We start from the raw sequence: 25,195 nt of genomic DNA on the forward strand, positions 1-25,195 counted from the left end.
CTGGTGTTGTAAAGGTCATGGATGGGAGACAGCTGGGAATGCTGCTGGGAATACCGATGGGAACACTGCTGGGAATACCGATGGGGATACCGTTAGGGATACCGGGAATAACGATGGGAATACCGATGGGAATACTGCTGGAAATACCGATGGGGATACCGTTAGGGATACCGTTGGGGATACCGGGAATAACGATGGGAATACCGATGGGAATACCGATGGGAATACTGCTGGAAATACCACTGGGAACACCGATGGGAATACTGCTGGGAATACCGATGGGAATACCGATGGGAATACTGCTGGGAATACAGATGGGAATACTGCTGGAAATACCGCTGGGAATACCATATGCCAACTGTTGTTGTGACCTTAGGCAAGATACTTCACTTAGGCAAGTTTATTTGTAGAGCACAATTAGTACACAAGGTAATTCAAAGTGCTTTACAGAATGGAAAAGACATTAAAATTACAATACAACAAACTGAATCCTCCAGCTCCTCCGGTGGGACTCCAAGGCGTTCCCAGGCCAGTCGAGAGACATAGTCCCTCCGGCATGTCCTGGGTCTTCTCCGGGGTCTCCTTCTGGTGGGACATGCCCGGAACACCTCCCTATTATTTTACTATCATTATTATTATTATAGTTATGATATTGAAACTAGTGTTGCTCAAAGGTTGGCGGTGCGATTAAAGCTTTCCCAAATGAATGCTGTCGTGTGTGAGTGGGTGAGCTGTTCGTTGACATAAAACGCTTTGACTGCCTTGAAAGTGGAAAAGCTGTATATAAAACTGTGGCCACAATACAAATAAATGCAGAAATTGTGGTTTCAAATATATATATAGAGGTCTGGATTAGTGCAGGCTTCACTACAATGCTGTCAGATACTAGACTTGAAAGGGCATCAGCAAATACTCCGATGAACCCAAAGGTCTACAATATAAGACTGTCCGTATAGACTCGACCGTGACCCGGCTTTGTGACAATAACTAGTGATGATTAAACTGTAAAGCCACTTGGCAGCCCATTATTGCCCTGCCACTGCACGTGAACATGAGGGAGCAGAGCAGGTAATTGGCCAGCGTCTGTTCATGGCTTTCAGTCTGGAGGAGAACCAATCAAACCAATGTAATTAAGATGTGTGTAGATACGCCAAAGGAATGACCAAGGGGAACAGGAGGGCGCCAGCAGCATTTTCAAGTGGCTTTCAGTGCAAAATACAAGTGTACAAGACTGTAGTAAGGCCATACTTTCATGTAATGGGGACACGGGAAGAACGTGATCAGGAGGTTTGAGTCAGAATGAAATTTGAGATGAATTTTTGGTGCAACTTTTGTCAAAATAGACCACAAATTTGTCTCTTTTTACCCGAAGAAAGGCCACAAATGTATATGGCAAAGTAATTAGAAAAATAAATAAGGATTATGAAGATTCAAGACATAATACTTTTAAATGCAACTCTTTAAATAACATTAAAACAGGTGTATTTGTTTTTATTTTGGGGGGAAGGAGGGCCCATTGTCTGCTGTTTCCATAGAGATGTCACTGCTTTGCCTGGAATATTACACACTATTACAACGCCTTAAACTCACTGCATCTATTTCCACGACGACAAGTGGGTGGCATCATCGTTATCAGGAATACGTGGTAGAACATTTGAGGTAAAGCAAACGCATATCCATGGAGACAAGTACTAGAAAAGTTACACAGACCACTTTTAACAACTGGTTAGGTCTTTGTTTGGGATGATTTGTTCCAGAGTAGTGTCAAACTCATTTTCACAGAGGGCCACATCAATAAAATGGTTGCTCTCAAAGGCCCAGATGTAAGATAAACGATAAATGTAACCAAATGTAATGTAAAATAAACACAACTACTTTTTAATCTTGTTAATTAACTGTTTCTATATTTATTACTTATTCAAGTTACAAATATTGCATATGGATTTGCATGGATATGAAAAAATGTCTGTGTAACTGTGTATCTCCTGATAAACTGATATTTTAAGAAAGTCATACCTTTAATTTACCTTGTCTTGGGCCACATAAAATGACATGGCGGGCCACATTTGGCACACGGGCCTTGAGTTTGACACATATGCACTAGTCTAATGAGGTTTGTCTGGTCTTCTGTTAATTTATTTTAATAGATAATTTTTCTAAACCAAAGAATCGTTTGTTTCTGACAGTTTCAAGTGCTCACTAGCGGTCTTCCTCAGAGTGGTCATGTGATCTGCAATGCCGTCTGCAGTCCGACTTCTTTGGCCACGCACCTGGGATACCGTCCTGAAGAAGCCGGACTGCAGATGGCGCTGTCGTCGTGCCTCCAGCAGTAAGAAGACAGCGCCAAAACCTGTTTAAATCAGCTGACCAGACACGTCAACATCATGCAACATCACGTGACCACTCTGAGGAAGACGCTAGTGAGCAATCGAAACAGTCAGGTATGAAAACAAACTAAACCTTGGTCTGAAAAACAAACCTATTAAAATAAATTGTTCTGTTGCCACGGTTTTGATGGCTTATTTGACATAAATCTGCGCATTTAGTTTGTACAATTTCATGGCTGTATTCTCCACTTCAGGAAAACAAACCCTAATGTTCCAAAGTGACAGAAGATCAATACCATATACTCCATGTTTTCCTTATTTCAAACACGGCACTTTAAAAGGTAAAACTTGATCATGGACGGTGATTAGTTTTCTTTGGAGTCTCAAACAATACCCGTCCTGGACACATTGGCTGCATAAACTGGGGCCCGGAGCCATCATCGACAGCTGGGGAATACACAAGCTCCTACAGCACGGGGGCGGTGGCAAGTTGTCAGGGAAAACGCAATATGCATTAGACACAATCCAATCTGTCTCGTGGGTTTGTGTGTGTGTGTGTTCGATGTGCTGGTGGTTGTGAAAGCAGAAAGTGGATAGTCTCAGAGGGAATGCTCAGTGTTAGACTGGCACAGCGTCAGGCAAACCGATTTCATTACAGGCCTGTTTACCTGATTAACTCCACTACTTCATCAGCTGCAACATGCAACTATCACCGAGATGCAGAGTACCCATCTGATTTGGGTTTCAATTAAATGTGCACTAGGTAACTTTTCTGGATAATGCATACGCTAATGCAGCTTTGTCTCTATTTGAGATGTTGTTGCTTCACCTGGAATGTTCAACAGTATTGCATTTAACTAGAAATTATTTATTATGAATATACTCAAAATATTTTGAAACATCAATTAAAGGTGCACTATGTAACTTTTCTGGATAATACATACGCTAATGCAAATTTATCTCCATGGTGATATTATTGCTTCACCTCGAAAGTTCAACAGTATTGCATTTAACTAGCATTTCTCGTGTTTTTATTGCTCAAAATACCTTGAAATATGAATTAAAAGTGCACTATGTAACTTTTCTGGTTAATGGGTATGCCACATTGTCTCCATGGAGATGTTACTGTTTCACCTGGAATGTTCCACTGTACAGCATTAAACGTTTATTCAATTACAGGTGTTTTTATCACTCAAAATCCTTGAAAAACATTCATTCTTACTGTGAGCAGGGCTGCCTCTCCACAGACGTGACTTATAATTTGGCCTAGTGGCATCACTGGCTTGCCTCCATGAAAATAGATTCCAGACAAAACAAAAACATCTCCATGGAGACATATTTGGGACAGCAGCATAGAGCAGCAAATAGACAAATAGTCCAGTAAATGATTCTGCTAAATTATTGAAATTGCAATCCATGGATTTTGGAAAGATGAAAATGTAGGACCATTGCCATAGTAATTAACAATTTAAAACAAAATGATTAGAGCAGAGACAATAAGTGAAATCGAGTCTGATGTATTGAAGTATTTACCCCAAGTAAATTAACACATATCACTAGTTGGACTCGAACAAGAAAAACTACTCTTAAATTAGTTGAAACTATTTACAAAAAACACTCGAGGTATTAGACAAAAAGCCCACCAATTATCATTACTGCAGAATCCTTGACAAATGTCTTAATTGGGACGACACAATCAAATATGCAAATTTAATTACACAGTTTTTAAAAATTCAAACCAGACAAAAGCAGGTTCTAGAGGTGGCTGCTCTGTGCCGTTTAAGAAAAGTGCGTTTGGACAGTTTTCTTTTGCGTGTGGAGCAGGTCAGACGTGGAACACACTGGTCCTCGTGTACGACAGATTTAAACACACAGAGTTTTAAAGCTTCAAAACTGTGATTATTCAAGGGTCAATTATGTCACGATCACAAACTAATGACATTTTTATACTGAGGGGTTTTCCTGCCTTCAGATTAACTGTTCTTATAAATGTGCGTATGAGTGTGTATAATGAGTGTGTTGTGTGTATAATGAGTGTGTTGTGTGTTGTGTGTGTAAAGTGAGTGTGTTGTATGTATAGCGAACGTGTTATGTGTGCTGTGTGTATAGTGAGTGTGTTGTGTGTGTATAGTGGGTGTGTTGTGTGTGTATAGTGAGTATAGTGAGTGTGTTGTGTGTGTATAGTGAACATGTTATATCTGTTGTATGCATAGTGAGTGTGTTGTGTGCATAGTGAGCATGTTGTGTGTGTATAGTGAGCGTGTTGTATGCATAGTGAGCGTGTTGTGTGTATAGTGAGCGTGTTGTATGCATAGTGAGCGTGTTGTGTGTGTATAATGGGTGTGTTGTGTGTGTATAATGAACATGTTATATCTGTTGTATGTATAGTGAGCACGTTGTATGCATAGTGAGTGTGTTGTGTTTATAGTGAGCGTGTTGTGTGTATAGTGAGTTTGTTGTGTGTATAGTGAGCGTGTTGTATGCATAGCGAGCGTGTTGTGTGTATTGTGAGCGTGTTGTGTGCATAGTGAGTGCATTGTATGTATAGTGAGTGTGTGGTGTATTTACTTTTGTGTGCTTGTTGTTGTTCTTTTCCTTGTCCTGTTGACTGTTTGACATGTTGACTATAATCTTTATATATTTTCATTGTAAATGTTCATTAAATATGAGCTGTGTCTTTACAAATAAATAAAATAAGAAAGTAAGTATAGACCATAGACTGTATATATAAATGGACATAGCTAACCTGCTAGCCGCCATGTTCCAAATGGCTCCAATTCACTTTCTATTGAAAAAACTGTCACCTCTCTTTCCGTAACTGCCGCTGTCAGACTCATCATTTTGCCAGTTCTACATGACCCTGGTATTTGTATTTCGTTATAGTGTCCGTAAATCAAGATATGAACATTAATAATAGACAAATCAGGCACTTAGTTTTCCCGAGGTCACTCCCACTAGCCTTAGCAACAGGTTTGAGCCAGTTTTCTTCAACAACCTCACTCCAGATTGGCTCTTTGGTTGCTATGAAACTTGCGGTTGGAAATCCAAATGTATCGGCTCCAAATTCGCTTCTAAAACAGCTAGTCTCGATGAGCTTTATTTGACTGAAGCTGAACGCCGTGGGTGACGTCACACTCCCTTAGTCCGCTTCTTTATAAAGTCTATGGTATGGACTGGCTGCTTGAATGAGTGCACAGTTTGTAACACAGCACCCGAGCGACGGCCGTATGATGTTCTGTTCCACCACCGTCTCCAGATGACATCAAATACATCTCCCCGCAGTCCTGAAATAGTCAACTCTCACAACTTCCTCAGACACGACTTGAATAATTTTTGCACCGGGCGTTTCCTTATAGGGGAGCAACATTTGGCTAACCTTTTGTGCAATGGGATGTTACAATCAAAATGAAATCAAGCCTCCAGCAGTCTGTAAAAGAGGAGACAAAGGAGTGAGCCCACCTTCAAACATGAGTAATACGAGAGGTAATGATTTCCTACTTCTTTTGTTGGAATCTGACTGCAGGCGATCATTCTGTGCATAACTTTGAAATGAAACCAGACTAAAGTTGTATGCCTGACTCAACCTAATTAGACAGAACTGAGACGATGCAACAAATCACAATGACTTTAACAACTTTACCACTGATACCGGCAGGGACAATATAACATTATTAAAATACAACATTGGGAAATCGTAAGGATGTATTCAATAGTTTGTTTTGTTGTATTATTTAAGTGTATTATTGGGCGACAGTAGCTCAGTTGGTGTTTTTTTCCAATGATTCGAAGGTTGGCGGATCGAATCTCGCTCTCGATACAAGCGTCATCGTTCGAGCGGTCAGATCTACCGGCCCACGCGTCGTCGGTGTGATTCCAGCTCCCACAAATTAATGCTTTCGTTACATCCTTGGGCAAGACACTTAACCCATACATTTATACACTACATATATTGGTGTATAAATGTATGTGTCAATGAGGAGTGGTTCCTTGAATAGTCTCCTGATTCCTGTTACTTGTTTTTTTAAAGAGATTTTTTTTAATACCTTCCATCCAAGAATGAGTTAATCATTTTTGATATTACAACTGAACTGAGTCAATATCTCTCAAGAGTCCAAAGACCAACAGGACTCCTCAACCCTCGAAGTGTCCACAGGAGAGCTGCCTCCATCATCAAGGACCCCACTATTCACGCTCCTGCCTTCAGGTTGGAGGTACAGATGCTTGAAATGCAGGACAACCAGACTCAAGAACGCTTTCTTTCCAACAGCCACCAGACTCTAGAACTGTTGAGCAATAGCCCGCCCCACTAGACATCGACTTACACCTTGTACATAATAATTTGTACTATTATTTATTTGATTATATTTTTTTAAGATTGCTCTCTTTATATTATTATTTATCTATTTTATACCTAATTTTCTCTTTACTTTGGCACCCAGTGTGGTCAGCAAACTAAGAATTTCACTGTATAGGGCAGAGGTGTCCAAACTTTTCTCATTAAGGGCCACATCTGAAAACACAAACAAAGATGAACGCCGATTGAGGGCCATAGACTGGTCAAAAATACAGTGAATACTTCAAATCTGCGTTGTTATGACAAGTTAGACATGATCCACTAGACCTTTGTTCATGCTTACATCCTCAATGGACCACACTAAATATTTTATATGAGCTTGAGTAGATTTTCAGTAAAAAGTACTGTTAGATAATAGGGCCAATTCACCTGGAAGCTTGAGGGCCAAGAAAAATTGGCCTGAGGGCCGTATTTGGCCCCGGGCCACAGTTTGGGCATGCCTAGTACATGGAAATGTGTTTCAGTAAAAGCTTTGAATCTTTGAATCTCTGAATCTTGAAGAGTCAATGAAGATTCTGCATTTAAAGGTGTACTATGTAAGTTTCTGGTGGAGGGTTGTGTTTTTGCTTAGAATGTTCCACTGTATGGTTTTAAACATATTCATTTTCAGAATTGAATTTGCAGGCATTGCTTTAATAATAATAAAAAATAAATAAATAAATACAAAAAAAAACTTGATCTGGGAGTGAAAGCCTGCATTGTCTCCATAGAAATAAATACATTTTATGCCATGCTGTGGAATATTCCCAGCTCATATCAAGCCCTTTATACTGAGCGTTGATATGAGTTGGGAATATTCCACAAATGCACTGAATGTCAGTGCATTTGACAAACACAAAGAGAATTCTCAGACGAATTCTCAAATGTGTCAAAATACTGATTTAAATTATTTCTTTCTAAGGTAAACATTAATTTACATCATTCAACATTCACTTTTAAAACATTTACCTATGTATTTGAACGAGCCTAAAAAGGTATATTTTACCTACATCCTCCTGTTTTTTGGCCCACATAAATCCTCGCTGCACGCTGTGTTCAATCAAACAATGGTCGCGCATTTCCAAAAGCAGAGCCTGTTGGGGCCACTCCGAGCCAAGCTGCTCCATTTGAATTCAGATCACAGGCAAACCAGTTTTGGCAAGGGCCGCGCTCCCAGCCACCACCTCCACACGAGGGGTCTATCTGGGCCAGCACCCCCGAATCGCACACCTGCAAAACGGGCACTGGCTCTGCTCCGCTGGCTCCAAACTCGCCCGTGGAGTCAACTTTGTGCAGGCTGAGCGAACGTGTAAAGGGTCTGGACAGAGGAGCAAAATGAATGAATGATGATGATGGGTTGTAATTAGTCTCGTAGCGTAGAGGCGTATCTGTAGAAGGCACAGACACAGAGAGGTTGGATCCACGCTATGGCAGCCTCACTTACGATCACAGGTGTTGTCTGGTCTACTGCTTCGGGTCAAAAACAGCACGGCGGGAAGAGAGAGGGATTGTGGGTAAAAGTGCTAACAAATGTGGCGAGGTAGAAAGAAAGAGAGAAGAAAGTCGCATCTAATCGAGTAGTTTGCACGTAAGTTTGAATCATAGGCTGTGTATTTGAATGGACATAGCTAACCTGCTTTCCGCTGCTTTCCGGCTCTATCGACTCTGTCTCCAATTCACTTTCTATTGAAAAACTCTTGCCTCTCTCTCTCTAACTGCTGCTGTCAGACTCATCCTTCTGACCTTAAAACATTCATATTAACTCACTCTTTGTGTTTTTATTTCGCTATTGTTTCCATAAATCAAAACATGAACATTAATAACAGACAAATAAGACACCTTCTTTCCCCAAGGTCGCTCCTGCTAGTGTTAGCAACAGGTTTGATTAGTGGTGTTGCTTAGCACCCGCTTCGTGTTAAAGCAGAGGTGCAGGCGGGAAGGAGCGTTACCTTCAACAGCCTCACTCCAGATTAGCTCTTTGGTTGCTATGATACTAGTAGCCTGAATTTCAATACATGCTCAAATATAATTAAATGTATACAAACAACAAATGAGCTACTAGCATTTGTGATATTCAGCAGTATACGTGTTGAAGTTACACCTCTTCAGCACGTTTTACATTAATTTTTGACAATAAAATCCAACTAAAGTTCAGAAAGCAGTTATAGAAATACTGTATAAAAGCAAATCTCACACATTTGTTAATATATGGTTATGATATCCACTCAGAATCGTTGCCTTGCGTTTATAAGCCATGCTAAGACCTCTACACCTTTATTTGTTCTTCAATACGGAAATTCCAGTGCTGCAATACAAAGTTCAAAAACAGTAGGAGAATAAATGCAATCAAAAGTAAAGATTGATAACTATTAACTAATATACTTAAAGGGCTCACATTATTCTATTTTCTGGTCTGTTGTAATGTTGTTTCCTCATCACAAACAGACCTGGAGTTGTGCTTTGTTTCATTCACATAAATCCTGCATATTTAGGCTGAGTTCTTCTCTCAAACAGAAAACGTTCTGTTCCACCTTGAGATGTCATGTGGTAATACAGGAAGTGCTCCACTGTGTTTTTAAACTCTATACACCTTCACTAGAATCATGTTGAGGATTTCAGCCCTGGAATTGCCCATTTCAACTGAATAAAAGGTAAAAGGTAAATAAGTAATAAATAAAATAATATAATCAAATAAATGCAATAGAAAATTAAATAAGTAATAAAGTAATAAATATAATAATAGTAATAAGTAACACATAAAAAATTAAAATAAATAAGTAATAAAGGACTGATTTGTGGAACACATAAGAAAGAAGGAGAAGCATACATGGGTTTGATTTATTATCTATTTACCTTTTACTTTTACTAGCTTTGGAGATGTAGACAGACTAAAAGTGCACAGTTTCTCAAACATGTGTGAATGAAAAAAAACACAACTCCTGATATATTTTTGATAAGGTCACAACATTATAACATGGCGTACAATTCACAGGAGTCACTTCAGTGCAATTTTGGACTTTTAAATCTAACCAACCAGAATTTTAGATACAAAATGAAAACAAAAAAAATAAAAAATAAAAGGCTACAAAACTATAAAGTACAGCCCAGTGTGTAGATATAATATAAATAAGTGAATGGTACCCGTGGTGATTCTCATTATATTACAACAATGGAAAAAAGTGGCAGAGGAAACATCCTGCACATATTTCACACTTCCAATGGTGTGAACTATTACACGCAGAAAACCTGCCCTGCGGGTCAACTGCTCATTTCCAAGTGGCATGAATGGGCATACTCTGAATCAGCGCCTGATTGGTCTGCTATTAATGTTCATATCTTGAGTTACAGACACAATAGCGAAATAAAAACACCAGGATCACGTACAACAGATTAAAACGGACATTTTACGACCAAAATGACGAACCTGACGGAGTTATGGCAGTTACAGAGAGAGGGGCGACAGTTTTCCAATGTAAAGTGAATTGGAGTCAGAGTCGATGGAGCCGGAAACGCGCCCATTGTCACTTCCTACCTGGAACGCGGCGGCTAGCAGGTTAGCTATGTCTATGGTTCAAGTTATAAAGAAATTGTCCTCACACATCCTATAAGACACAACGGCATAATACAATATGGTCAGAGTGGTGTTCGAACTGCGAACACTGAGTCGGTAGATGAGAAATGCAACCCCAAATCCGCTGTCACCTTTTTTCCCCATTATAAATTACCTTAAACAAAATGCCAGCAATACACATGCGTAGGTTTGTGTTCTACAGAAATCCTAACTTGTTCCCGGGTAACTTCCCTGGATCAGTCTGGCATCACGCTGGCTCTCCATCTGCCATGTGATACTGGAGTTGACCTCAGATCAGGTGCTGTCAGGTCTGCTGCTCCGGGTCAAAAATAACACGCTAAAAATGTGAGAGAGAAAAATAGTGCCAAGTGACGCAGCAGACAGGATGCAGCATGTGCTAAAGCTAGCTGCCAACGCACACGGGAGCTGTCAGGGAGTTGTCGTACCGCGCAATCTCTGATCCTCTCAAACATTCCCCAAAATCAGGTTGCATTTTTCGCCTGTAAACAAACAAGAAAATTGCTACTGTGTTTATTTTAGGTCCCGGTGGAAGAGAGAGAATTACAAAGCAATGTGATGTGTTCAATACAAATTATCAGGAGGCCCTCGCTTTGGATGATTCCATTATTCCAGGGGTAAAAATAGCAGCAAGGCAAAATGTGCTGAGACTACTTGAGTTTTCACAGGGATTAGGGCTAGGTAAGTGGGAAAACCAACAAGCAGAACTCAGGAGTGGATTTTGTATTCAGACACTAATACAGTCAATAGAGCATTACCAAATGTGTTTTTTGACACTGCCAGCTGTCTAACTGCTTTTGTACAGTTATAGGAGTTTTACATGTTCACACTGCAGATGGAAATGAGCCCAGAGTCCAGTACAAAGCATGTCTTTAATGTGTCTTTGACGAATGCTCCTGTGTGTGGTCCCTGTAAAATAAATGAAATACAGTTGTTCCTCACTATAATGCAGTTCACCTTATGCGATCTCGCTGTTTCGTGTTTTTTTTAGTACAATTTTGCATGTTTGGTTTTTTTACAGCAAATGATTGTGCATCGTGTTCTACGTCCTGATTGGCTGTTGGACTGTAGACCATTGTCCATCAATCTCCTCCGTGCCGTGTCTCCTGTACAGTACAGAATGTGTTCAGACAAATTTACATAAATGTTGGATCGCAGTGTGACTCTGAAGTGCTGTATGTTTGAAATTTGTTTTCTCCCCGACAAAACCCACAATGTCGATGAAACGTTCTGCACCGACAAAGACGCCTACGAAGGTTTGAACTTCGAGAGTGTTTAAACAAGAGAGAAATGAGAGAAAATGTTAATGCCTGTGTGAGAAAAGTGTATAAAGTGTGTGGAGAGGGGTTTTACAGCAAAAAACATATAGAATAATTGTAAAAAAAAAATAAAGCTGATACTTCGCGGATTTCGCCTATTGTGGGTTATTTTTAGAACGTAACCCAAGGGTCCACTGTAAATGAAATATTTTATTGTTACTCACATCGATGACTTTGTTTGGCAATATAGCTTTCTTAAAATGTAAAAAAACAAAACAAACGGATTGAACCCATTTGGCATGAAACATTGGACATGCAAAAACATCCAAGATTAGGCCCATATACTTGCTATTCTTTTTTTATTTATTTTTTTCAATATTTTACCAGGTACGGCAACTGAAAACGCCTTCGCATTTGCACTGAAAACCTGGCCAAGACGCAGCATAAAACAGCACAAATATAATACACATAATGTCAAACAGTGAATCAGAACATGAGACAGTAAAATATTTTCAGATTAAAGATATAAAAGTGTTAACAGCATCTGCACTGAGCCTGTAAAATACTCTGGATTGAGTTTGTAAAAGTCGACAGAGGTAAAAACGAACTAAGTTTTAAAGTCTGCTGTAGGTGGTTCCAGTCACTTGCTGCAGAGAAATGAAATGAAGAGCGGCCAAAAGCTGTGCGGGCTTTAGGACGGACCGGGGTGATGTGGCTGTTGGAGCATGCGGCTGGAGCTGTGAATGTTTAGTAGTGAGTTGAGGCGGGACGGGGTTTTACCGATTAAAAATGTGTGTTTGTTGGGTTTGATGTTCATAACCTCAGGCAGTAATTGATAATCGGAGTCTCTGAACCGTCCAAGGACACCATTTTGTTTGAGTTCGGTGTGTGAAAGGGGCATCATTTTATTATTTACATCTATATTAACTGTAATAACATGTTTTTTTACTAACTGAACATTGCGTTACATCAGTGTGGCATGTGCTGGAGATTGGCAGCCTCTCTTCTGTCAGTCTACCCCAGGGCCGCTGTGGCTATAAGCAGCTTACCACCACCGACTACTGAATAAATAACGCACTATAAACCGCTTTGAGTAGTTTGAACGGCGCTATGTGAATCCAAGACATTCTCGTCCCTTTTATCCTTGTTTTCGCCCATGCCTTGTTCTGTCAACGTGTCTAAAACCGGTTGGCGTCTAATTTCTTTATCAGGCCCCGAGACGCCCCAGAAGCCGAATACGCGGCGATTATCAGTTATTACCATCAATTGTACATTTTCATCCTTCAGAAATGGAAAAAAAAAAGTCGGAATGATGTATGCATTCGAAAGCTCCATGAATCATACAGAACATCACTCCTCCAAGGGCATGTAGTCTGCGTCCCTATGGCATAATGTTCCCACAGTCGTAAAACACCGTCTTATCCATGCATCACCACATTTATATTCCCTCTCCTCTACACTACAGACGCATCCTTCAAAAACTCCGGATCAAGTAAATCGGAAAACTCAAACAAAAGAGCTTATTTACATTCCGAGGCAAAGTCAGCTCTGTCGGTAAAGGCCAATTATTGTAATGTAAATGGTCCACCTTTGTTCCACTGGCGGGTAAGAGTAGATCCCTATCGCGTTCCCTCCCTGTCTCCGCGGTAAACTGGAGTGAGGGTGGATCAATAGCAGAGGCCATGTGTGAATACTTCTCAGTGGTTGTGTGATATTGTCGCCGGGAGCTCCAGGGAAGGCTTAAAAGCACAGACCAGAATAAAGGCGCCATAGCAGTAGTACTAAAACACCTCCTATTGTTTCGCGCGGTGGCGAGAACGAGGCAGCGTTTTCAACCATTTTATCTTAAGGCTTTGAAGTCAAACGTGGAAAGTGAGGTGTAAATAAGTAATGATGGTGATTCCTCTAAATTCGACATGGAGTTTGTGTTAACTTGGTCTAGAGGATAAGGAAAAAAAGAAGTTATCATATATATAGGTTGTTTTGTTTTTTTTCTTAATAGTGAAAGTTTTTTTCTATTAATCCAAAAACTGTTTGTCAATGCTGAAATCATGAGCACAAACAACAAAGTCTTTACCCTGAGTGCCTTTACTGACAGAGGACTGACGGTAAACCTCTTATTTTCTTATTTTATTTATGTGTAAAGGGACCACACATATTAATGAACATTTAAAATGTAAATATGTAAAGATTATAGCCAACGATGCTATTTTTTTTAAAAATAAACAACAACCATAAATAATTTAAAAAATGCATTATTTCAACTGGACAAACATTTTAAAGTCAAAATTTTTCACTGCTCATCCAAGGGAACTGCTGGTGGACACTTCCTTTATATTTGACTGAAGGGAGGAGCTAACGACACTGAAACTAACAACCTATAACCTATTTGTTTACAGTTTCTGTTTGTTAGCTAGGTCTATTGAACAACACTAAGTGAGAGCTGTGCCTGAGTCACTTTTTGCATAATGGTTTCAGTCCCTAATGGCTGCTCTCACACCTATTAGCGTAACGGGGAAGCGCTGTCGTCTTCTTTGTTTGGGCAGATTGGTGTCCTGAGCTGCTCTTGTTGCTACATTCTCTTATGGAGCGGCTGTTTTGTTTCTCCAGTGTAACGCTCACTGCCGTCTTCACTGAAAGGAGTAGACCGCATTGTTTTGTTTGTGAATCAGGGTTTTGTCCTTTGGGTGAACCAGTTTCTGACCAGAACTGAAGAAGATAGATGGATATAAATAATACCCAAATATCATTACATTGTTTAATTCCTCACACTGTGGTGGTTAAAGACAAGTTTCATAGCTGCCCTGGGGTGAACTGATAGAAATGTGGCTGCCATTTTACAACAGTGTCTTCTCTGATCATCACAAATGACTCACACGCATTGCCCAGGTATTAATTATTGTGTACGTCTTGCTCAAGGACACAACAGTACGAATCAAAGATAATAGATATATTTTTCGATCTGAGCTGTCTAAGTGTACTGGGATGTGTTTATTCCTTGCTTCTCTTGGCAAAGTATTAGGCCTCGCTGGTTGTGAAATGCTTCTTTGTATCTACTGTTGCCACAAACACGGATTTACAAGATTTCTACTTATCCAAAAAATAAGTACTGGCAGCAGATTAGCATTTTGAATACTTGATTAAATTGTAATTAATTGCACATGCAGACAGATGTACAACTATGAGGTTTCAATCACACCATGTTTTTTGGGAAACTATTTCGTTCTACGTGAAGCCATCCAACTCTCTGCTCTTTCATTGATCTTAAGTCTTTGCCCAGTGCTAAACAAACAAATAAAACATAAACATGAAAAAATATGTTGCAATTTGGCAAAAGTATCAGTCTAGACTTGCATCCAAGAATGTTTTGCAAATGTTTTTTCTGATTTATCTTCTTTTGCATCAGCCACTGGTCCTTCTCCAATAGTCAGTTAACAAAAACAACACCATTGGTAAAAACCCTTCTAAATATCAGTAGTGTGCGGTGACTTTTATTGGGGCAGACATCAAAATTTAGTCGATAACAATTTAATGACACCACTTTTTATACAAACTGCATTGCAAAATAACACATTTATTTAATTGATATAATATTTTGGACTGTATTTGACCCTAGTCTGTTTGTTTCTTCAGATTTGTCCTACTTCTACACTTCATTTAAGCAGCTGAGCCTTAAGTACTAGTGTTATCTACGTAATTATCATCATGAAACTAACTCACTATTTGATTAAATGACTGTCTGTTCAGTGGTCCCTCGCTAAATCGCGGTTCGCCCTTCGCATATTGCCGTTTCGCGGATTTTTCCAGTGCACTTCCACACGCTTTTTTACAGCGAATGAACACGCATTTTGTTCTGCGTCCCGACCGGCCACGGAACTACAGACCGCCGCCAATCGATCTCCCGCACAGCACAGGATGCGTTCAGCCGAATTTACATAAATGTTCGATCGACACTACAGCGGAACAGCGCCAGGACGAAGAGGCATGATCAGACGAACTGTTTAATACACGTGAGTCACTATTAATTAATTAAACATGAGATAAATGTAAGAAAATGTTAATGCCTGAGTGAGAAAAGTGTATAAAGTGTGTGGTGAGGGGTTTTACAGCAGCAAAACATATAGAATAATTGTAAAAAATAAAGCTGACTATTTAGCAGATTTTGCCTATTGTGGGTTATTTTTGGAATGTAACCCCAGCGATAAACAAGGAATAAACCAGTGTATTACACAATCAATACAAACGTGAAACTACAAGTGATTTATTAGCGTCACTTGTGTTGAAAGTTGGTGCTACTGTCGTCTCCAAATCTCCTCAGGTGTTCGATTCGTTCATGGGTTTATCATGGGGTTTATTCAGCGTTGTTTGAGCCCTTAATACGCATTTGCAAGCCTCTAAAACAACCTGTCGTCTTCTCCGGTTGTAAAAGCACATGTTGAGAGTAGCATCGGACAACGACACAAGCTAATGAGACGTTTGGAACCGCGGTTACTGCAGTTTGCTCTGTGTCCAGTAGGGTGTACTAAAGGACACAGTGACTTCAAACATTCTTCTAACAGAGAAAAGTGAAGGGAAAACAGGATTTTTTGGATATAATTCTAATATAATAACTTTCTAATTATACTTTTTACATGCAATGATTTTAGATTTTACTAGTCAAGCACTGCTGGTCTTGATTGCCCTGACCGCACACCACTGCTAAATATGCAACACACCTCACTGAACACCTCCCTAGAAAAGTAGTAAATACAGTTTGTTGCACATCTGAGGTGCAGTCCCCTGGGTGACCACTACCTGCTCCAACGGCACTAAAGATAGAGACGCGTTTGTATATTTATCTACAATGTGTGAGTATGTAACAGATGCCAAAACACTCGTGCTGATCATTTCTACCATAAAAAGTCACACCTGGGACCCGTGAGGCTAAATTAAGACAATGAAAACTCTCCACCTTTTAGTGAGTTGATGCTTGTACAGCTCAGAAGTGTAACAGTTTTAAATTATGTAATAGGAATATGCATTTGTATTTGTATTTGTATTTGTTGGAGATTTGTTTTTCGGGGAGACATGAGGTCTTGTAGTGAGTGGAGTGGAGGGTTCTGTAGTAGGAGTAGTTGTAATAGTAGTTGTGGTAGTAATAGTAGTACATCCAAAGTATTATGCATTATGTCATGCAGTAAGTGGATGTTCGGGACTGCTTGGTAGTAGTGGTAGTAATAGTAGTTGTTGTTGTAGTAGTAGTAGTAGTAGTAGTAGTTGTAGTAGTAGTTGTAGTAGTAGTTGTAGTAGTTGTAGTAGTAGTAGTTGTAGTAGTAGTAGTTGTAGTAGTAGTAGTAGTAGTTGTAGTAGTAGTAGTAGTAGTAGTTGTAGTAGTAGTTGTAGTAGTAGTAGTTGTTGTAGTAGTAGTTGTTGTAGTAGTAGTTGTAGTAGTAGTAGTAGTAGTAGTAGTAGGGTTGTAGTAGTTGTTGTAGTAGTAGTTGTTATAGTTGTAGTAGTAGTTGTAGTGGTCATAGTAGTAGTTGTTATAGTTGTTATACTTGTAGTAGTAGTAGTAGTAGTAGCAGTAGTAGTAGTAGTAGTTGTTGCTGTAGTTGTAGTAGTAGTGGTCATAGTAGTAGTTGTTGTAGTAGTAGTAGTTGTAGTAGTAGTAGTAGTGGTAGTAGTGGTAGTAGTAGTTGTTGTAGTAGTAGTTGTTATAGTTGTAGTAGTAGTTGTTATAGTAGTTATACTTGTAGTAGTGGTAGTTGTTGCTGTAGTTGTAGTAGTAGTGGTCATAGTAGTAGTTTTTGTAGTTGTTATAATTGCAGTAGTAGTTGTTGTAGTTGTAGTAGTAGTTCTTGTTGTTATCATAGTTGTAGTAGTAGTAGTAGTCATAGTACATCCAAAGTATTATCAACAGCAATTGTGAATCACATGAGGTTTTGTAGTGGGTGTAATATTCTGGACTGCTTGTAGTAGTAGTGGTAATAGAAGTAAAAGTAGTGGTAGTAGTAGTACATCCAAAGCATTATCAACAGCAATTGTGAATCACTCAATACACTCATAATACTAGAGAAAGGAGAGGAATTTGATGATATATAAATACGTATATGTAGCAAATATCACAGGACAAACCTTGGCCCTGTAAAATACAACAACCAGTCTTGGTCTTTGGTCAGTTTTCAAACACAAACAACATCTAGCTGACTTGCATTACCGTTATATTCTGTGCCATGTGTACGTTGTAAGTTAATTATTTTCCACAAAGCTGAGAACAAGTTTGAAAGATCGTGAGGAGGTCGAGGTATTCAGAAGGTCACAGTGCTATTCAGAATCACAGCTGATAATACAGACAGAAGTGAAGCCGAGCACGCAGCAGACAAGTAGTCAAGGGACATACGGTACAACGGCCCAATGCCATTTGTCAGCTGCTGTATCGTGAGCACAGAATGTAGCTGATGAAAAGTGTGTGGATGTAAAGGTTATACGGGTGGAGGTTAGTGAGGTGAACTGTGTCGTTGTGCTGCTCAAACATCTGCATCTGCTTCCATTTTAATGCACAGGACATGATCTAAGTGCTGCTAAAGAGCACACAGATGTCAAAATGAGACACGCCTGGATTCACCCTGCAAACTCCTGTTCATTCATAACTCTACTCCAGCTCGGCCACGGCGAAAGCTTAGGGTTTACATGAGTTAGTCACTTTAATATTAAATAATGACATTTTTTTGTTTGTTTCATGCTAAATAAACTGTCCATAAAAGTACAAATTTCTGTCAACTTATTAAAAGGTACACTACATAGTTTTTCTACTGAATGATCTGCCACTGGCTCGTTTCCATGGAGATGCTACACCCTTATACCTGACTTGCTCTACAGCACATGTGTCAAACTGAAGGCCCGAGGGCCAAATGCGGCTCGCCACGTCATCTTATGTGGCCCGCGACGAGGTAAATTAAAATGTATGACAGGAGATACGCAGTTAGTCATATTTTTTTCATCTAAACACATATGCAATGTTTGTAGTCAAGTAATAAGTTAAAAAAGCAGTTACATTTATTTTACATTACATTCAGTTACATTTATACGGTTTTACAGTTACATCTGGCCCATTTTGCTGATGTGGCCCTCAGTGAACTTGAGTTTGACACCCCTGCTCTACAATATTGACCTTATTCCACTCCGCCCATTTTTTTCGTAAATGCAACTACACCGTGCTTTCTTTGTAGTAGCGCTTCCGGTTAAGTAGAAATCCCGTTCCTTTCAATGGAGAATTTGGAGAAAGTTTCTGCGCTAAAATGTTATATAAAGTAGGTTAGTCTGTGTCAAATGTTCAACGGTTATGTGCATCAACAAGTCAACGCTGCACCGATTCTCTGGAGGCTTTAAAACGCCTCTGTTGTCCCTATAGAACTTATTTGCTGTCACGATCGGCAGCTCCAAACAAAATAATACAATGACAAATGACGATGGTGGCGCCAGAATAAAGTGAACTGGATGAAACATATGTGCCGTGTCCTTGAAGACAAGCTGTGGATGCTACTAAACCAAGTTACAGGTCGGATCTGTGGACATGCAACCCCGCTCTCAGTAAGAATATGTTTTTCAATGTATTTATTTATTTACTTATTTAGCTATTTATTTAGCTATTTATTTACTTATTTATTTACCTATTTATTTATTTAGTTATTTATTATTTATTTACCTATTTATTTATTTATTTGCCTATTTATTTATTTATTTACCTATTTATTTACTTTTATTTTATAATAATTAAGAAAAAAACACGGTTGTCAGGTTGTCCATGTGACCGTAACAAAGATGTGAAATTATATACTCAGATGTGACTTATATTCCACATATAAGTCACACCTGAGTATAAGTCGCACCCCCGGAAACAATGAAAATATTAAAAAGTGCGACTAATAGACCAGAAAATAAGGTACTTCTTTTTAGTGGTAAGGGAAACCGGAGGAAACTTAATGCAGGCACAGTGAGAACATGCAAATTCCACACAGAAAGGGCCCGTTTTGCCTCAGAATCAAACCCAGGACCTCTCGTTGTGCCACTGTGCCACCGCTCCACCCCCGAAAAAAGTTCATTACCTTTAATTATGGGAAATATTTAGAAATTTCAAAAATCTAAGCCAGTCATACTACAAAAAAAGATTAATTTTGTGATTTAAAGACATTTTGAACGCAGATGTAGACACTCATTTTTGCTGTGCAGTCCTCTCGCAGTTCAGACATGCTCCTTTTCGCTTCTATTCCTATCATTCGTGTTACTCAGCGAGGCACAAAATGATCAAATTCCTTTAATGCATACAATAATATTTCTTCAAAGCAAAGGTACACGGCGAGTCCTGCTCCAAATCTCTGGTCTTTTTAAGAATCAATAACACATTATGATGTCTCTGCCTTCTCCCGTCACGCTAACTGCCACCACTACAAACAAGCTCTCCTCCAGACGCTCATTATTCTGACCAAACTATGCTCACAAGCACCAAAGCACAATTTTTTTTTAAAAATCCACAGCTCAGAATGTCCTCAGCTGTTGCTTTTAACGAAAACTTTCCGCAGTATTAACAAAGGTACAATTTTCCAGAGCTTTTTTTCCAGCATAAACTGATTTTTGAAAGGTAGCTTATTTGAAGTCCAAATAAACCTTTCACAACGGCTTCATGTAGAGAAATAAATTGCAATCAAAGTGGCTATCGACAGTTTTCAGAATAAGAAAGAAATAGCACTGTTACCATGGCAATTATCTATTCAAAACAGCACATTTTATCTTTTGAATTGGTTCAAAAATCTCAAAATGCCACCCATAAACAGGCTGAAATCCATCGTTTAAGCAGTCGTACATGTTTTATGGTTGGATTTACTATTACTCTTATATAATATTTTGTCCTGCCTGATGGACGATATGTTTTTAATTAATGTGCCAATCAAATTTTGCATTTATTTTAGCTCACCACAAATTATCTAGACCTCCAATGATATTAACTTCTATGAGATTTAGACAAATTTTAATTGAAGAATGCGACACAACCAACTCTTAGACAAGTTCTTGCAAAGCTGGACAACTGTTTCCCCAAAAGTAGACATCACCCTAGCAATCTGCAGTACAATACAATAGTGAAATAATGTGATATTTAGTGTATTCTGTGTTAAGTTCATAGCTGACACCTTTTGCTGTTCTTATAACTGTTTGTGTTGCTGATAAAGACCCTATATTACGCAAAATTGAGTCTTGTGAGCTTTAAACCATGTTATAATGCTATTACCTCATCAAAAACATACCCAGAGTTGTGTTTTGTTTCATTTACACATGTTTGAGTAACCATTTATTGTTAGTCTGTCTACATCTCCCAAGCTCAAAATACTCCGTTCCACCTTGTGATGTCATGAAGCTGTAGTTTTCAAGCTACGTCTCACCTTTAGTTCAGTCGGGATCGCCAATTTCAGCGCTGAAATGATCCAAATAAACAAAACACAACTCTAAGTATGATTTTGACATGGAAACAAGATTATAACATAGATCAGAAAATAGGGTAATATGAGCTCTTTGATGCTATGCCGACGAGTTGACGTGAAGGTTTTATTTGTCAGTTACTGGTCTGCTTTGGAGACTGGCTCTAGTGAGTTGAGACTGCTGCTGGTTTGCTCTTGTTTTGACGTGGGTTACGGCCTGCAGTAGCCCTTGTGCTCAGAAAATAAACAACCAGAAGAAACTTGTCTTGTTTCCTTACACCAGAACGCTGCAATGTGTCTGCAAGTGTCATAGAATAGTTATATCCTTGTTTACATTTTAAAAATTCCAAAACATTTCTCCTTTTTCCTGACCAGATCAATTAGAAACGCTAGTATCTTTTGTAATTTGTATTTTGACTTCGGTTTCTCACTTTGGTCTTTATAAAAACACTGCAACCCAAAGCTGGCCCTCGCCCACTGACTAAACACTTGCTTAACTGCCCTTGTCACTTCACTTTTAGCACAAACTAATATAAATCCCAACACAACAACAACAACACCAACAATATAGCTTACCCGAGTCTATAACTCTTGGATCATTTTCACAGCAATGCGGCACCTCACCCTTTTAAAAGCTCTGTTAGCAAGCAATCAATAGTCCCCGTGCCAATGCCAATAATACACACGAGAGGGTAGAAGTCTTACCTTTCTCACAAGTGCTGTCCCAGTAGCCGGTCCCGGTGCAATCACACACATAGCGATTCCAACCTTCCTTACACTGGCCGTTGTTTTTGCATGGGTTACTGTCGCACATTTTCCCGCTGACTTTGGTGCACGTCGGCTTGATTCCGGTCACGTTTTGGGCCTGCGCGATCTGCCGGATGTCCTTGCTACGTCCGTCGATGAAGAGATCGCGGATGCAGCCCACGTAGCCGTAGTTGAGCATGGCGGTCCACAGCTCGGTCGGGAGTACCAGGCCCACGCGGTTATCGGGTAAACCGCCCAGATAAAGATCCCCCTCCAGGTCCAGGATCTCGTTCTCACCGGAGGCTGTGAAGGGCGTGCGGCGGCTGTTTACAGAAATAATGCCTGGAAGAAGCAGAGGACGTGTTTAAATGTCAGGGGTATCGGTGGGGTTGAGACTGTAGAATGTGAGGATGTTCTAGGCTCAAATGGGAGGCAAGACCAAGCTTTTCTTATTGATTAAATTGTACTTTGCCATGAAATTTCCAAACCAGCGCAAAAAAAACTGCTTCTTTTCGTGCTGTGTCCAATTAAAAACCTGTTGCGCGCTGTGGTTTTTCCAATTCACGCAATGCATCGTCGTCTACATTGACTAGCCAAGTGACCACCGATGCCCACTACTTTTAAAGGTGCATTGTGGGAAATTTCGAGTGCATTCGGACACCACTAAAAACGGCATGACCCCTAAATAGCGCCCCCTGTATGGAATAGTATTGACATTCAGACATTAGCCGTTTTTTTCCTATTGATTACATTCTACTTTACCGTAAAATATCCAAAAGGTAAAGTTACAAATGTTGAACCTGGTCGTTTTTGTTAGTGACTAGAATCAAAACTTTACAGTAATACCAAAAAAAAACCTCTAGTATTTTCAATAATTTTCATAATAACTTAAAGACCAACTTTTACTCTCGGACTTTAGGCGCCATGTTGTGTTGAGTTGTGTAGTCCTTCGTGTATTTCATTGCATTTATTTTATTCCTTTGTAAGATTTTATAGTTTTTTTTTATATTTTATTTCATATTTTTATAGTGTTTAATTAGTATTTATTATGATTCTTATTTGGTTTAAAGTTGTGTATTTTCTTAATAACCGCTTGGAGCTTAATAGAGAATTTTGTTTTATGTGAACCACTGTGCAGCATTTTGTGAACTGTTTTATGCTTAGATAATGAGCTATATAAATAAAGTGGATTTGGATTTACAAGTCCCACAATGAAATGTCAGTGGGCAAAAAAAAATAAAAAGTATCAAATATATCTCTTGTATTATTAGATTATGGCTTTTCAATTGTAGGCTACAGGCCAGTTTCGCTTCATATTAAGAGATACTATGAGTAAGATTATTAATTACTAAATAGTGTAGAAAGAATGTTAATAAAAAAAAGAAGTAACTGCACTTATGATCGATAAAAATGACTATGGCTGTGTCCAAATGTCCACCCTAGCCCCTCATTCACAGAGCAGTTCGGACGTTTAGCTCACTACTTTCTATTCACGTGATTCTGACGTCTTGGTAAAAAAAACAAAGTCTAAAGGCTAACCTCTGATAAAACTTGAATTCTGTCATAAATAATGATCAGATTCAAAATTGGAGCACAACTATTTATGGACTAATAGTAACCATAGCACATTTTTGTCAAGCTGGATCTCACATAAACAGACTGGATTATAAGAGATGTATAGTAAAAGAAAAATCAAATCTGTCAACTGGACAAAAAGTTGTAGGAGTGAAGATGTTTCGCTGCTCGTCCAAGCCGCTTCTCCAGTTCTGGTCAGATTACTGATGGACACTGCCTTATATCTGTCTGAAGGGCGGAGCTAACTACACTGAAACTAACACCTGTTTGTCTGCAGTTTCTGTTTTTTAGCAAGGTCTAAGTGTGAACTGTGCCTGAGTCATACTTAACATTCAGGTCCATAATGTTCAAGTCCCTAATGGGTGCTTTCGTAGCAATTAGTGCTATTGTTTTCATTGTTTAGATTTAGGTCTGAGGATGGAGGTATAAATATGGGATAGATGATGACGGACGCCCTCATTCCCCCACTCCATTCCCTTAACTCCCCTCTCAAACCATTTCTGTATCTTACTATCTTCAAAAGAGAGTTTAGTGGCTTTGAGTCAGTTGAGATGTACAGCAGACTGGGGTCCGAGGAGCTCTTGCAGCGGTGTTGGTACATTATTGTATGGAGTGGCTGCTCTGTTTCTCCAATTGAAAAGATGTCTGTGTAATCCCTCAGTCGTCCAGACCTGACCAAAACTTAAGAAGCGTCTTGGATGAGCAGTGAAACGTCTTCACTCCTACAACTTTTTGTCCAGTTTGAACTTTTCTTTTACTATGGATCATACCTGGATGACTGAGGGATTACACAGAAATCTTAGATGTGGAAATTATCGCTCTGTTCACAGCTCAAGCTAAGGTAAGTGGCTAACGCTAGTGACTTTACACAGCTATAATATATTTACGAGTATAATCAGCGATAAACCAGCGCTTCTATCTGCTTTCATTCAGTCGTGTTGTGTCCCGTTAAAAACCCGTCGCCGCGCTCTTGTTTTCCCAACTCTCGCAATGTATTGTGGTCTACATTGATCGGTCCAGTGACCACTGATGCCCACTACTTTTCAAGGTGCATTATGGCAAACTCTGAAAGCACTATTTTCTCACCAACTGGACATTCGGACTCCACTAAAAATGTCGTGACCTAGATAGAGCTCTAACTAGGGAATAGTGTGGGCATCCGGACACAGCCTATGACAGGGCTTATGTGCAGGAAAACTGGCAGATTTTTGGGCGTACATTAAACAGATGGCACTGACTGAGCTGCTCTTGAAGACTCAGGTTCTCTCACTTTAACTGTTCACCTTTGTGTCTGGAGGGGAGAGTGTTTTCCTGTCATATACTTCATTGCCAAGTCTCTCTGATGTGTAGTAGTTTGTATCTAGTGGCAAAAAGTTCAATTTTTTTCTGGCGTAAAGTGACAGAACGCAGTATTACCCCGTCGAATGTTTTTGTAATACTCGTTGACGTCTTGTTTAGGCAAAGACAAACATTGCTCTTCATTATGTGGGGCTGGAACAGAATTAGGCTGTGGCATTTGTCTTGGCAGCATCACAAAAAAGTGCTGGAGTTTACGCGCATATTGTTTGTGTAAAGGTGAGGACGGAGGTGAAACGCATTACAATGACAAATGCATTATGGTCATTTCCAATTGTTTCACAGTAAAACCCATTAGCGGGGTGATATAAAAGAGTCAGATGGGATAAGCCCTAATGTATTGTTTCCAAAATAATGATGTTTTATTGAAAGCACAATCAAGCCTGCTTTTGTGTTCATTTCGGTTGATTATGTTTCCCATTAGAGATACATTTTCAACAACTTTTCTGTTTATTCAAGCATTTAAGTAATAATAACATGCACTTGCTCAAACTAATTCGTAAATTAATTCATAGTTTTTATGGCTTGTATTTAATCTGATTCTAATTGAGACAAAGATG

At 39.3% G+C, this 25,195-nt stretch overlaps 1 protein-coding gene across 1 annotated transcript in view; it reads right to left on the bottom strand.

Moving 5' to 3' along the window:
• Positions 1-25,195, bottom strand: part of LOC117392670 (neurexin-3b-like) — a 565,984-nt gene that overhangs the window by 365,050 nt on the left and 175,739 nt on the right. Inside the window, exon 9 of the mRNA XM_055232346.1 lies at positions 21,663-22,046. Within this exon, the coding sequence (XP_055088321.1) occupies positions 21,663-22,046 (384 nt within the window). The remainder of the gene's footprint in view (positions 1-21,662; positions 22,047-25,195) is intronic.

This window comes from Periophthalmus magnuspinnatus, chromosome 24 (assembly GCF_009829125.3).
Source record: "Periophthalmus magnuspinnatus isolate fPerMag1 chromosome 24, fPerMag1.2.pri, whole genome shotgun sequence".
NCBI lineage: Eukaryota > Metazoa > Chordata > Actinopteri > Gobiiformes > Gobiidae > Periophthalmus > Periophthalmus magnuspinnatus.